Here is a 14,118-nt window from a genome sequence, read left to right as displayed (position 1 = left end):
TCCCTAAGAACCTGCTGCTGGCACATAAGCCCAGCTGGGAGCCCTGCTCCTAGCACCTGTCCCCGGGCTGCTGTCCCAAGCATTGTACTCCCTTTCTCCTCTGCCCCCCACCCAGGCTGTCACGGCTGCGATGTGGGGTCTGCTGGCTACTGTGCCATGTTTCTTGTGGAGTGGGAAGTTGGTGGAGGAAGGGGAGTAGTGGCTTGGTTTAAAATAGCAATTCCAAATAGTGAGGGGAAGCAGCGAGGTCAAGCTCAAGCTAGGAGTGGGGGGGAGAGGGGGAAGAGAGAGGAGGCAGATGGAATGCAGTGTGATGTGACAATGTCACTCTGTCATCCCGCAGGAATTTTTTTAATATATAGAAAGAAAAAACTTAATGTATTTTTAAAAGGCTGTCTGTATATTAGACCCTGGTAATGCCTTTTGTAGTGTCAGCATTACTGGGTTATAAAAGTAGACACACGGGCAGTCTCCATATTGTTCAGGAATTTATCGTAAAGCATTCAAGCAGTCTATTGTAGTGGGAATTACAATTCTGTGCTACTGTTGGCAAAGATTTTATGGTGCACAGATTTTACTTCCTATACCATCATATTGTGAAAAGCATTATGGTACATGGCTTTCTGTGGAGAGGTATCTAATTAGAATATGGAAGATACATTATCAGATAAACAGTCTAACCTGTCTCTGATTTGGGATATGAATCTGCTTCCTTACCAGACTTCTGCTAGGCTCAACCGATAATAAAAATTATCTTTATTAACATAACTTCTGGTAGCAGTTCAGAGAACATAAGAACAGCTATACTGGGTTAGACCAAATGTCCATCTAGCCTAGTAGTCTGTCTTCCAACAGTGGCCAAAGCCAGATGCCCCAGAGGGAGTGAACAAATAGGTAATCATCAAGTGATTACTTGTCATCCATTTCTAGCCCCTAACAAACAGAGGCTAGGGAAATTATTCCTATCCATTCTTGCTAATAAGTATTGGTGAGTCTAACCTCCATGAATTTATCTAGTTCTTTTTTTAACCCTGTTAAAGTCCTGGTCTTCACAACATCCTCTGGCAAGGAGTTCCAAAGGTTGACTGTGCACTGTGTGAAGAAAAACTTCTTTTTGTTTTGTTTTAAACTTGCTGCCTATTTATTTCATTTGGTGATTCCTTGTTCTTATGAGAACAAGTAAATAACTTTTCCTTGTTCAGTTTCTCCACACTGGTCATGATTTTATCGAGTCCCAGTCTTTTTAATCTCTCTTCATATGGCAGCTGTTCCAAACCCTCAATGATTTTTGTTGCCCTTTTTTAAATCTTTTCCCGTTCCGATATATCTTTGAGCTGATGCGACCACATCTGTATTCAGTATTCAATATGTGGGCGTACCATGGATTTATATAGAGACAATAATATATTCTTTGTCTTCTTCTCTATCCCTTTTTAAATGATTCCTGGTATTCTGTTTGCTTTTTTGACTGCCACTGCACACTGAGTGGATGTTTTCACAGAACTATCAACAGTGGCTCCAAGAGCTCTCTCTTGAGTGGTTATAGCTAAATTAGCCCCCATCATTTCGTATGCATAGTTGGGATTATTTTTTCTAATGTGCATTACTTTACATTTATCAACATTAAAATTCATTTTCCATTTTGTTGCCCAATCGCTTAGTTTTGTGAGATCTTTTTGAAGCTCTTCACAGTCTGATTTGGTCTTAACTATCTTGAACACTTTAGTATCATCTGCAAATTTTGCCATCTCAGTGTTTACCCATTTCTCCAGACCACTTACAAATAGGTTAAATATGATTGGTCCCAATTCGGATCCTTGAGGAGCACCACTGGTTACGTCTCCATTCTGAATACTGACCGTTTATTCCTACCCTTTGTTTTCTGTCTTCTTCTCATGAGTTATCAATCCATGAAAAAACCTTCCCTCTTATCTCATGACGACTTACTTTACTTGAGAGTCTTTGGTGAGGGAGCTTGTCAAAGACTTTCTGGAAATCCAAGTACACTATATCCACTGGATCCCCCTTGTCCACATGTTTGTTGACCCCCACAAGGAACTCTAGTAGATTAGTAAGGCCTGATTTCCCTTTACAAAAACCATGTTAACTTTTCCCCAACAAATTATTTTCATCTGTGTGTCTGATAATTCTATTCTTAACTATAGTTTCAACTAATTTGCCCGGTACTGACATTAAACTTACTGGTCTGTAATTGCCAGGATCATCTCTAGAGCCATTTTTAAATATTGGTGTCACATTACGTGAAACAGACAATCATAATTTATGCAATAAGTGATTAGTCAGCCACATATGGTATTTAGCAAAGTGTTAGTCTTATTTTGTGAGGTTTATTAGCATTTGCAATTACAAAGGTTTGCAGTTTGACCTTTCATGAAGGCCTTCTTTTTGATTCTACTCCTCCTATAAATGGATTCTTGGGATGTGAAAGTGCAGCTGTTTAAATGGTTAACTTATAAACCTGGGCTTATTGGTTACCATTCATGGTTACATGCAGGCTGCTACCCTGCATTGCTGGCTCTGTATCAGTTACACAGTTACCTTATTACACACATTTTAACATCTCTACTTCTACTGCATGCCGTATGAGGAGCATGGATACTTTCTCAACAAGAGGTCCAAGACCCTGGAACTAGAGGATGTGGCATAGAACTGGGAGTCTAGACAATTCCTAGATTTACCATTGGCTTGCTTTAGGGATGAAAAGAACCCTTTTAATTGGTTTCTGGTTAAACATATTGTTTAACTGGTTAACCAATTAAAGGGGAGGGTGGGCATGGGGAGCTGCTGTAGCTCGACTGGAGCGGTCCCCCCAAACCACCACTAGGCTGGAATGGCCTCTTACTCCTTGTAGGCAGGGGCTACACTGGCCAGACTGGAGCAGCTTCTGCCTGTACCTCCTCATTTCCACCTCCCCGCAGTCTAGGCTAGTAAGTAGGCCGCATGAGTGACCCTCCTTCATGTCAGTGAGCTACAAAATTGTTGTAACCGAGACAGTTATTTGTTTGCATACCTAGAATTTGCAAGATATGCTGACTGAACTATAGCAGCGCTTTCACTGCTCTCACCATTACGTATAATTAGCATGCACCTCACTTCACATGTCCTTGCTTTAAGTCTGTTACTTTAGTAATATTAAGCAGGAAAAAACTATGCATATGGAAACCAGTGGAATCACGAGCAGCTGTAAACACAGTGTCTCATGGCCACATTTTGAACCCCAATTGGCTGCATGTGGCCCGCAGACCACAGGTTGCCTACCACTGCTCTTAAACCTCTGCATTTCCCCTTTCTAATGCCATGCAAGACTTTCATTCTTTGTCTTAAGTACTTATTTCCACTGTGCTGGATAACGAATTTTAAGGGAATCCAGTTTCATTACGATGGATGGGTTTCTTCAGAAGTTGTTAATATCTAATGCGACAAAGCTCCTATTTAAACTGGGTGGGTCTTATGCTTTTGGGTGCTTTGCTTGCCTCAGAGGCTCACAGCAGCTCTCGTTTTTAGACACCACTCCTAGGATATTAGTTTGCTGAACTTTCATCAGTAGCCAGCATATGATAAAAACAGAGAATAAACTCCACAGTCCTTTCCCCTGTATGCAAATAGGGAAGCATATATTGGGCTGGGGGAGGGGAGGGGTGGGACCCGGGCCCACCCTCTATTCCAGGTTCCAGCCCAGGGCCTTGTAATAGCAGCTGCCTATGTGAGTCTCCAACACCTGCTACATGACAGCAGCTCCACGACCCCTGGGCTTCCACACACCTTCCTCAGCACCTTCCTTTTTTCTGGTTCATCGTCCCAATGTCCACTTGCTGTCTGTTTTCCTCCTATTCCCAGTAATGCTTTCCTCTCTTATCTGAGGCACACATATCCACCACCAACTTATAGCTAGTCTCAACTGGTTTCCCTAATTAACCCCAGATATCCTAATCAGCCCAGGCTTGCCTGACTCTTCAGGACTGGTCATTTAGCCCCAGGTGTTCAACTGCCCCTTATTGCTTCTGCTGGTAGATTGAGAGCCTGTCGGCTGTGAATCCAGCCGGAGTAAGTGTAACTGATTAGAACTTCCTGAATGCGGCTGCCTGCCTCTCGCAGCCTCTCCACCACCCTGCAACATGACAGAGAGTTTGGCGCCCACGCCCTTGCCCCTGCCGCCAACCTTGGTCCCCTTCTCCTCCCTCTCTCCTTCCCCTCCCGGCCCCCCAGAGGCAATAGATAGAGCAAAGATAAATTGCAAGCCTGTCGCCTGCAGATCCAGCCGCAGTTAATCCATTACACTAACAACTTGAAGCAGCTGCCGGAGCACTTCCGGGTTGCAGTTGGTGCCGGACCATCAGGCGTACCGGACCACTGGATGCCGGACCACCAGAGTTTTACTGTATTATTTTTTATTTATTTCACCTAACAGATGGCAACAGTTTATTTGACTCGATGGCAAGTGGAATGCGTCTGATAGTAAGCTGCATTTCTTCCTTCCTTATCTTATCTCTGCTGCTCTTCATGGTCCATCGGTTGCGCCAGAGGCGTAGAGAGCGCATTGAGTCTTTGATTGGAGTAAATTGTAAGTATTTTGTAACCACTTTTAGCCAGTGTTGTTGTTGCTGTATGGGTCCCAGGATAGTAGAGAGACTGATATGAGTGAGGTAATATCATTTATTGGGCCAACTTCTGTTGGTGAGAGATACAAGTTTGGAGAGACAGAGCTTTTTCATATCTGGGAAATACAGACATACCCTTTGAGTATACTGCAATGAAACACCCCTGGGTGGTGTCTGTCAGCAGGCATGGTCTTGTGGGGCTTGGGATGCAGGGCTATGAAATATGCTCTAGGTGCTCAGCCCAAAGCCTGCACTCTGGGATCTCCCCTCTCCCCCTTTCCCTCCCACAGATGAGCCTGAGATCTTAAATTCATAGATTGGATAAATACTAAAAATCATGGACTGAACAGAGATGCCAATTTATAGCTACTCCCTTCACCTTGGGTGGTCCCTTGAAACTTGCTAACTACTTATACTAAACAATCTGTTCTACCTTGTATTTAGCTGTGACACTATGTACACTACCCAGCCCCAGAAAGCAGCTCTGTGTAAGCTTGATTTTCACCAATAGAAGTTGATCCAATGAAAGATAGTGCCTCATTGCAGTTTTAGCTCAGTTACATAAGCAAGCTTCCAAAGTGGGTTAAGCTGAAATACAGAGGTAGTTTTAGTGTGGAACCCAAATGTCCACATAGGGAGATAGTGTGGAATAGTTTTTGCCGTTTACATTCACAGCCTACCTATTAGACACTAGCTTCTCTGTGAATTCTCTGTGGAGAAAAGCCATTAGTAATAGAATTATAAGTATCTACCATCTAAAGTGAAAGATATTAATTTTTTTTTAGAAAGGTCAGGTTTGTCCCCACAGAATTAAAGATCTTGTAATGATACCAGTCTTGTTTCTCATTTTCTACTTTGTGTAGCCTATTGGATAGGAAAGTTAGTTATGTACATAATTATCATATGAACAAGTGTACCATGCCCAAAGAGTATTCGGGCACCTTTCAGAACAAAGTAGACAAGATCTCGACCTAAAAAGAACTTTAAAGTCTAGACATAGATATGACAGCAGTGAGGGTTAGGATAAATAAAGTGGAAAGAGAGGGCTTGGGTGGTGGCAGACAAATGTTCTGGTGATTTTCAAAATGGTGATTTGCAAGATTTATAAATGCTTCTGGATGGCTGACTTTGGATGAGGCCAAAGTACAGTTTCATTATATATGTTTCAGGTGAGATTCTGTGACTAAGGGGAAGAATAGAAGAAGGTGCAGAGCTGTGCCTTAGATAAAGATATGCATTTTCTCATATTTTATTCTTTTAAACAGTGCACCATTTTAACTTGGGCCGCAGGATGCCTGGTTTTGATTATGGTCCAGATGGTTTCGGAACTGGCCTTACTCCGCTGCATCTTTCAGATGATGGGGAAGGTGGGGCATTTCATTTCCATGACCCCCCACCACCATATACAGCTTACAAATATCCTGACATTCAGCATCCTGATGATCCACCTCCTCCCTATGAGGCTTCCATCAATCCAGACGGTATCCTTTGTTCTACTCCAGGTACATGGGCAGAAGTTTTAATTATTACTAATTTTACTATTTTGATAATGAGGAGCACTCCAATCCTGTTTTGTTCTGCTTAAAGGAAAGTTTAATCTAAACTGAAATATATAAATATTTCAGGGATTCTGTGATAGGGTAGCAATGACATATTTCAGAATTTAACTTCCCTTTAGGTGGTAAATGTTTTAATACAACTCTTATTCTATCATTTTATTCTTAACACTAAAATTTGCTGGGCAATGCTGCAAATTTGTTCTAGTTCTTAGCTTTGTGTGACTTAAATGTTATTTAGGAAACCTAAAATCAGCATAATGAACAGTGTCCTGAAAGGTAAATTTGGTGGATGCTGGTGGAACAGTCACAACAAGAGGGTTCTTGATGCTGGAGTTTGTATTCTCCATTTTCTAATAGAGCCCAGCTCCCATATACCACTCGCCTGTTCATACAGGCCTTTGCCCGATGAAATTTGTATTTTTATTTAGTTAATCCTTTAATTGTTGTACATGGCCAGCTAAAAGTTGATATTTAATTATTTTATGTCCTGAGCTGAGACAGATCTCAAACTTTTATAAAACAAATTGCAGGACACTCTGGATATGAGGGTGATAGAATTTTGAAGTTTAAAAAAGTCCAGGGTCTCCTATGTATTGTAAACTTTTTGAGGAATGCTTTTTATTTTTACTGTTGGATATTTTTTAAAGGTAACTAAAATGTAAGCCAGTAATTTGCTCTGAGAGCTGTATAGTTACCTTCTTGAAATTACTACTTTTGACTTTACTCTGGCTATCCTGGAATTCTGGAAGCATGCAGTGTTAATGATACCTAAATGAGGAACACATACATACAAAGCTATGTAACTAGGAAGATTCTAATGCACCAACAGTCTCTGTATCTGAATTCTGAGCCAGTAAAGTTTATAAAAAATAGTATTTGGCATTAAGTAAGCTCAAGGTGAAATTCAGGGTTCATATTTTAAGAGATACTGACCTCAAAATTAGGTTTTGCAGAAAATAACAATCTGTCAGTTGTTTTTATGAAACTTCAAAACAAAAATAATTTCAATTAAAGCCATTTGTATGATTTCAAACCTTTCCCTATAATAATTCTTAACCGAAACATTACAGCACTTCTAGCACCTGAGAACTTTCCAAGTAAAACTAACTAGAAACGTGAAACTCATTGTCTGTTCCAAATGTCCTTAAATGAATAGCCTACAAAAATGGCAGAGTAAATTAGATTGAAATGTTCTCATTTTTAATAACGTGGTAGGTTAGTAATACAGCAACTCTATTGATATTCCTAAAGTGACTTAAGGAATAAGTTCCTTATTTATTTTAAACTGCATAATCATGCAGTCCTGTATGCCTAAAGTATATGTGTTAACCAATGAGACTCATTCTGTCATGTTATTGCATATACTAAATATTGTCTGTCTGGACCAACTAGCTATATGTAATTTCTGCAGTGCGTGCCAGTTACTTGTTTGGTCTTTTCTGGGGTTAGGTGTGAGGAGTACTTCATATGACAAACTTAAATGCAACTTCTTCATAGAATAACCAGCCACTGTGCATACTCAGGCCAGAGCTTTGAGTCTTTTTGCATTTCTCTCTTGCAGATGGTGTTCTCTCTCAGACAATGCAGAGTGGTCCATCTCTAGGAAACAGTGATATATCACCACAGCTCACAGAGGAATCTCATTCTCCCTTAGTTGGCCCTTCATCAGTGGAGCTAGAAGACTCTGCAGATAGTAGCACGTTTCTTGTACCTCCCGACATGCCTCTCAACGAAAACCCATCGACAGAAACTCTTACAGGAAGCTGCCGCAGTCACTGTTCTCTCAATACCATTGTATAAAGGAATAAAATGCTTACTGCTGGCCAGAAATAATACAAGCAACTGTTTGCACACACCTGTATGGACAAACACTAATCCATGGGGCGAACTTCAGAAGGACGCTCCACTTTGATTTTGAACACCCTGCTTTTATGTTCTAGTATAGGACTGTGCCTCTCGTTTTTGGGTGTCATTCATTCTCTACTTGATTTGTCCTGTAAATATGGATTGTGGAACATATACTTTTTTTCCACTGGTTATGGAAAAGAAGGCACAGAGAATTTTCTTTGATTTCTTCTAAAGAGAGGAAAAAGCATGGGTAGCTTTTCTGCCTTTTTTAATCACAGAGAAGAAACAACAACAAAAATCAAAATCAGAAAAAAGCTTGTTGGAGTTTGAATGCCGTGGGATCCAGGAAAGTCACCGACAAGAGGAAAAAAGGGGCAGTTGCCATGTGATCTGTTGTGGTCTCCTGTGCTCCAGGGTTACTTACACTCATGAAAAACAGATGGCTGAACTTCTGGAGATGTGATGGCTGTGCTTTACAGAAGCAAGACCAATGAGGAACTAAAACACAAGCCGAAGTGGTATACAATGTGAAATGTATGATTGTCCCACTGCCTCCAAGCACTAGAGAGACTGAGGCCAAAAAGGACCTGCATAACATTTGATTTCTTCTGCTTTTTATGGAAATTGGTACCAAGCAAAACAAACCTGAGATTTGCAGTTACAACTTACTTATTTATCTATAGCTGCAAATCTTGTATTGTGACAGTAAATTTCTGATTCATAAACAAAGAGGTGTCCGTATAATACTGGCATCTTTTTAGCAGAGGCACAGTACATGATATAGGTACTGCTTTGGGAAAGAGTTGGGAAGGGATTAACTCCCTTATAGATACTTCAGTCATTTCAGGAATTCATTCTGTTGTGTTAAATCTTTAAAGCATCCCTTTCCGTTCAATCTAGCATTATTTAAAGTAGCAAAACTAATTTGTGTACTACAGCATGAAGCTGTTGTCAGTCATTCACTAGACTTAACTTTCAAATGATGGATTTCATTAGTTTGGATTTTATGAATACTGAATAGTTTTTAGTTAGTGTTCTCATAATGAAGTGAGCTTTTTAGTGTACATGGGATTTCCTTTCCTACCCCATCTTTCTTGCATCTGATTTCCCAACTTACTGAACAGACCCCACAATCAGAGCAGATCAAGTTATATAAGGAATTTGTACTGAATACTTTCTCACGAGTGTTGTCCTGTTGCCTTATGAAAGGTAGCAAGCCTAGAAGGACAGGGAAAAAGCACTGCATGGGAAGGGTATTATCCTGATTTTGTTTATTTTGCTAGTTAGAGAAATTGTACAGGATTGATTAATTGAATCCTACTTTCCCAGCACAGTTAATTCTCCCCCTTCTCTTCCCCATTGTAAGTGCTGCTACTTTCTATTTGGTATCTTGAAATCTGCTATGCTATTCTTAGGGAATGGTGTTGACAGTTTAACCTGTTTGCACAAAACACCTTATTCTTTTCATTGCCCCGATTTGTATTTAGTGTCTTTTGAAATTCAGGCATTTGCTAACAATCTTAAAACCATTGGAGTGTAAAACATAGTATAAAACACAGCTCTTATGTGGGCTCCAAATGCAGGCATGAATGCATTGGGAAATGGTATTAGAAAAGTTCACCCTTCCCCCCACTTGGGGAGTCTTGTAAACGTGGCCTGTTTCCATTCGTTGTCTAATTTATAATCTGTTTTAAAATGAGTGGCCCAAAATATGTAGAACGGTTCTCAATCTCCTGGATTCATTGCCAGTTCCTCCTTGAATTTGAGTCATTGTCCAGTAAAATGGAGGGTGTAATAGTCAGAGCCCTATATACAGCTTATGACTATATCAAGCATTTCTGAAGTATAAAAATAAAGCGGGTTTTGTGCACTTTTGGAGCACATTCGTACGTTTTATACATTGTATGTACTGATTTTTCTTTAGTTTTATATGTACGAGTGTGTGTGTGTTTCTAGGCGGTGATAATAAATACATACTGTAGATGGTACCCTCTGTGCTGCCTCAAACTAGGTGAAGCTAAGCACTGGGCTATGAGTTTGTCTCCTAGGCAGCAAAGTTAACATTTCCTTAAAGCTGGCTACACTGTAGGGTAGGACAGAGCATCATAATATACTTGGATAGGATACTAAGTCTATGCTACTCCAGACGGCTCTGGAAATAGTTTTGTTGGAACTGATAAATGCAAACATCTTTCTTATCATTTCTTTAAAGCCAGGTGGAATATTCATTCTGTATAGATTCCTAGTGCAATAATGAAAGGCCTATAGACTTGTTTTTATTTCTTCTAATGGTTTTCTGGCTGAGGTGAACAGCTATTTTACCTCACATGTCTCCCAAGATTGCATTAATCTGACCTCGGTTCTGACTTTCCTGTGTTTCTCTAGTCAATGTATCTGAAGATAAGCTTTGTTGCAACTCTGTTTCATAATGACTCATGGTTGTAAATATTCAATAGACTCTTTGGTAGACACCTGAGTGTAATACTTTGCTTAGCTTCTGAGCTATTTCCACATCAGTGGTGGAGTAAAAGCTACAGCTCTCCCATCTTTTAATTGAGAGTAAACAGGAAAATTTTGCCTTGGGTGGAGCAGCTCATTCAGTACAGATCTTGCTTACCTCTCCATGAGCATCTAATTGGCAATAAAATGATCATATTTCCCTTTTACTATCACTATCACAGTAGCATTTTTGACATATAACACTCCATCTTGGAGTAAGATCCTTTTTTGCTAATGTCACTTCTATCAAGACTTCAGGACCAATTGAGGAAGAGATTCTGTGAAAGCATTTGACTCCTTAGCAGACCTTCCCAGCCAGAGGAATGATGGGTGCTATGAAGCTCATGTTATGAACACCAACACAAGTCACTGGTGCTCAGCATAGGAAATCCTTCCTCTTCATGCCAATGGGTTGATTATTTCTTTGGCATTCACATTTATTTTACATATTAATTCCTTAACACCATAGTCCTTTGGTTGCTGTTTAGTAATAGTGGTGAATCTTGAACGTTTCTCTGAGCATGATGGAGTGACTTAAAAAGATTCCTGTTACATTGTCATTCCTGGCAGTTCAAGTGATTAAAAAACATGTACTTCTGTCCTTTTTTGAATATTTTCATTGCAGTTGGTTTTTCAGGGCCCCAAGACTGTTCTGTCTGCAGCTAACATGCTCCATTGTGGCTTCAGTACTGTTCCACAGATTTTCCTCCCCTATAACAAAATGTGGTGCCATGTTAAGGTTTTTACTGTTCCTTCAAGAACAATTTAGATGTCCACTTTATCACCTGTACCTGCACGCATATTCCCAGCACTGCTTAGTTTTCTACAAAGTGGATTGATAACATTTCAGATTAAATTGTTTTAATTCTGTACCATAGATCAGAATTATGGCCATTTAGATTTGTTCACATAACATTCAGTTTTGTCACATTTTGAACCTCAGGCTATTACTTTTGTCTTCTCATGACAGGACATGGATTGAACGGAAGTATGAAACTAATTTGACATGGTTTTTGAAGGGCTAATAATGTGGCTCATGCTTTGGCAGTTGTCTTATTAAAGTCATGGGGAGCTTTCCTGTGTAAAGATTGCAGTATTGTGCTCTAAAACTTGTCACTCTTCATTTGGAAAAATCAGCTTCATGAACTTTAAGCTGCTTTCCTTCCTCACCCAAGTCTGTAACATGTTTTGTGGGCTTTTATTACATGAATTTCTGCACAACCACAGAATTTGGAATACTGTAAATGTTCTTCCCTTCGGTAGATCTCCATTTCAGAGTACTAAATTTGTATGTAGAAAACATATCTTGTCTCTTCTGTCAAAAATCAGCTTTCCACGAAATAGGTGGGGAAGGAAAAGTTATCCAATACTTTTGTTTTACATAGAAATTTCCCTTCAAAAGTCCTTATTCATGCATTGGAAGATAGTCCCTTACATTGCAGCTTGCAGAGATAGTGAAGGAGAAACAGTCCAATACAGCCCATACATTTGGATTCTGACATTTAGCCAATATTTTATTATCCAGTATTTTATCTGGAATGGGATTAACGAATTCAGCAACAGAGATCTGCTACCCTTATCAATATTCTAGATCAACCAGCTGCTGAGGTACAACAATTAATTTTATTTTCAGTATTGTGCACCTTGCAAAGTACAGTGTGTTGCAGATGGTTCTAGAAGAGACATGCACTAACAGCCACTTTCACCGCCATGCTGTATTGTAATCTGTGTACCAGATTTTTGTATGCCTGGGTGGCTAGAGAGAGAGAATGAGACACCGCTTTTTATCTTCTATTGAAAAATACTTTCAGCCAAGGCTGCATTTGCAGACTCCTGTGTAGTTGATTTGTGATTGAATGTAACTGTGGCAGTGTGTAAAAGATTTTGATATTCCATGAAATACCATGTAGAAATTAAATTTGATACTGTAATAATTCTGTCCCTGTGATATTTTATGTTTTAATTTTTTCTTTGGGGTTGGCACTAAATCTTTTTTTCCCCTCAAGATGCTGTGAGAAACATTTCATCCAAATGCCAAATAAACGGTGTTCTGTAAGAGAAATGGTCTGTTAATGTTATGGTGGTGTTTGAATCAGCGCTGTTCTGAACAGTAAAGAATCTGTTGGTCAAATCAGACTTAAACCCTTATCATGCAAAGTTTTGTGCATGTGTTTACCGTTACACATCATGTTTAGCTCCCAGGATGTTCCCTTGAAGGCATGTTAACTGTCACAGTAAATTCCACAGATACCATTTCTTTAGAGAAATGACCTTGTTTCTGTCCCTGAACTAACCCAGCTGAGGCAAAAGAAACAACCACAGTTGCTGACCTGCTTGGTAAAACACTGTTTTCTTACTATCAGTGGGATAAAGCAGTTACAGGCTTGATCCTGACACTGTTAGTGTGGATCTGTGGAGATGGTTACTTAGCCACAGTGTGTTGGGGCAAGAGTTGAGGCATAGAATTCATAGAGCCCATGCCAAGTATAATATAGGTTTCCATCTCTTTTCATGAAAACTTCCAGTTCTCTCCTAGAGGTGCTGTGGACAAATTGTATGGAGTCTCTCCACAGTATGTTCTGTAAAGAGATTGCCCTGAAAGTTAATTATCTGTTAAATTTAATTAAAGCAGCTTTTAGAGCCTCTAATTGCCATCTGTTGGCCAAATGGTATTTGAAATGTAACTTGGATCTACACTTCTGAAGATAAAACAAGATATATTAACAGATGTTTGCCCAGACCTACCTGTGTGAGCTTAGTAAACTTAGAGACATTTTGTTTATTATTGTAAAACTTTTGTGTGACATCTGGATAAATCGAAGTTGACAGCCTACTGCATAACTCTTGAATCCATCATCTAACCTCATGATCCATTCCATGCCCCGCTCCCCATGCCTAAGTGAGTCTGTTCATGTAGGATCAGGTCTTTGGATATCTCAGCAGCAGCTACTGGACCATTGCTTAATGCTTTGTGTGCCACTGGAGGAACTGAGAGCAAAAAGTGATTTATTTTTGACAGGAAGGCCCCTAGTTCCACCCACCTAAGGGCATGTCTACACTAGGAAATTGTTTTAAAATAACTAAATAAAAAAACTTCCTGAAATAACTTTTGAAATAAGCTCCCAGCTGCAGGACAAAGAGGAAAGGTGTCGCATGGCTGTTAAGAGCTGAGTGCTCATAGAAACAGCTCCTCTCACCAGGGCCTGGTTGATTCCTATAGCAGCATGGCTCAGAGGAGCCTGGCTTGGCCACTGTGGACATCTTCACTTTTCTGGCAAGCTGAATAGACTCTCCCAAGGGAATGTTTAAAATCTGAGGCCTAGCACAGATCGAGTGTGATACTAGTAACTGTGAAAGCCTCTCACTCTGGTGGGTGTTTGTAAGTCAGTTAATTGGTTGTGTTGGTTTCATTTGTAGTATGTGTTTGCTTTGACTCCTTGCAGTGCTATGAACACTTGTATCTTAAATCACTGCCCAAAAGCTTTGCAGAGGTGTGGCTGATGGGCGTCCTGGCAGGGCCCAAGGCTTTGCCTAAGTGTGCTTAAGTCTTGGAGAATCAGGAAATCCAAAGCGAAGGTACTTACTGTGGGGCT

The 14,118-nt window shown here is 40.1% G+C and overlaps 1 protein-coding gene across 4 annotated transcripts in view; it reads left to right on the top strand.

The window, feature by feature from the left end:
- DGCR2 (DiGeorge syndrome critical region gene 2) overlaps positions 1-12,673 on the top strand; it is a 106,130-nt gene extending 93,457 nt beyond the window's left edge. For all 4 annotated transcript variants that reach the window (XM_075898228.2, XM_075898233.2, XM_075898230.2 and 1 more), the window contains 3 exons: positions 4,430-4,582; positions 5,885-6,121; positions 7,740-12,673. In XM_075898228.2, the coding sequence (XP_075754343.1) occupies positions 4,430-4,582; positions 5,885-6,121; positions 7,740-7,978 (629 nt within the window). In that variant the 3' untranslated portion in view covers positions 7,979-12,673. The remainder of the gene's footprint in view (positions 1-4,429; positions 4,583-5,884; positions 6,122-7,739) is intronic.
- The last annotated feature ends 1,445 nt before the right edge of the window (positions 12,674-14,118 follow it).

Source organism: Pelodiscus sinensis, chromosome Z (assembly GCF_052426305.1).
Source record: "Pelodiscus sinensis isolate ZL-2025 chromosome Z, ASM5242630v1, whole genome shotgun sequence".
Lineage (NCBI taxonomy): Eukaryota > Metazoa > Chordata > Testudines > Trionychidae > Pelodiscus > Pelodiscus sinensis.
Note: the sequence above shows the minus strand (reverse complement) of the source record. Positions and strands in the feature narration are given on the sequence as shown.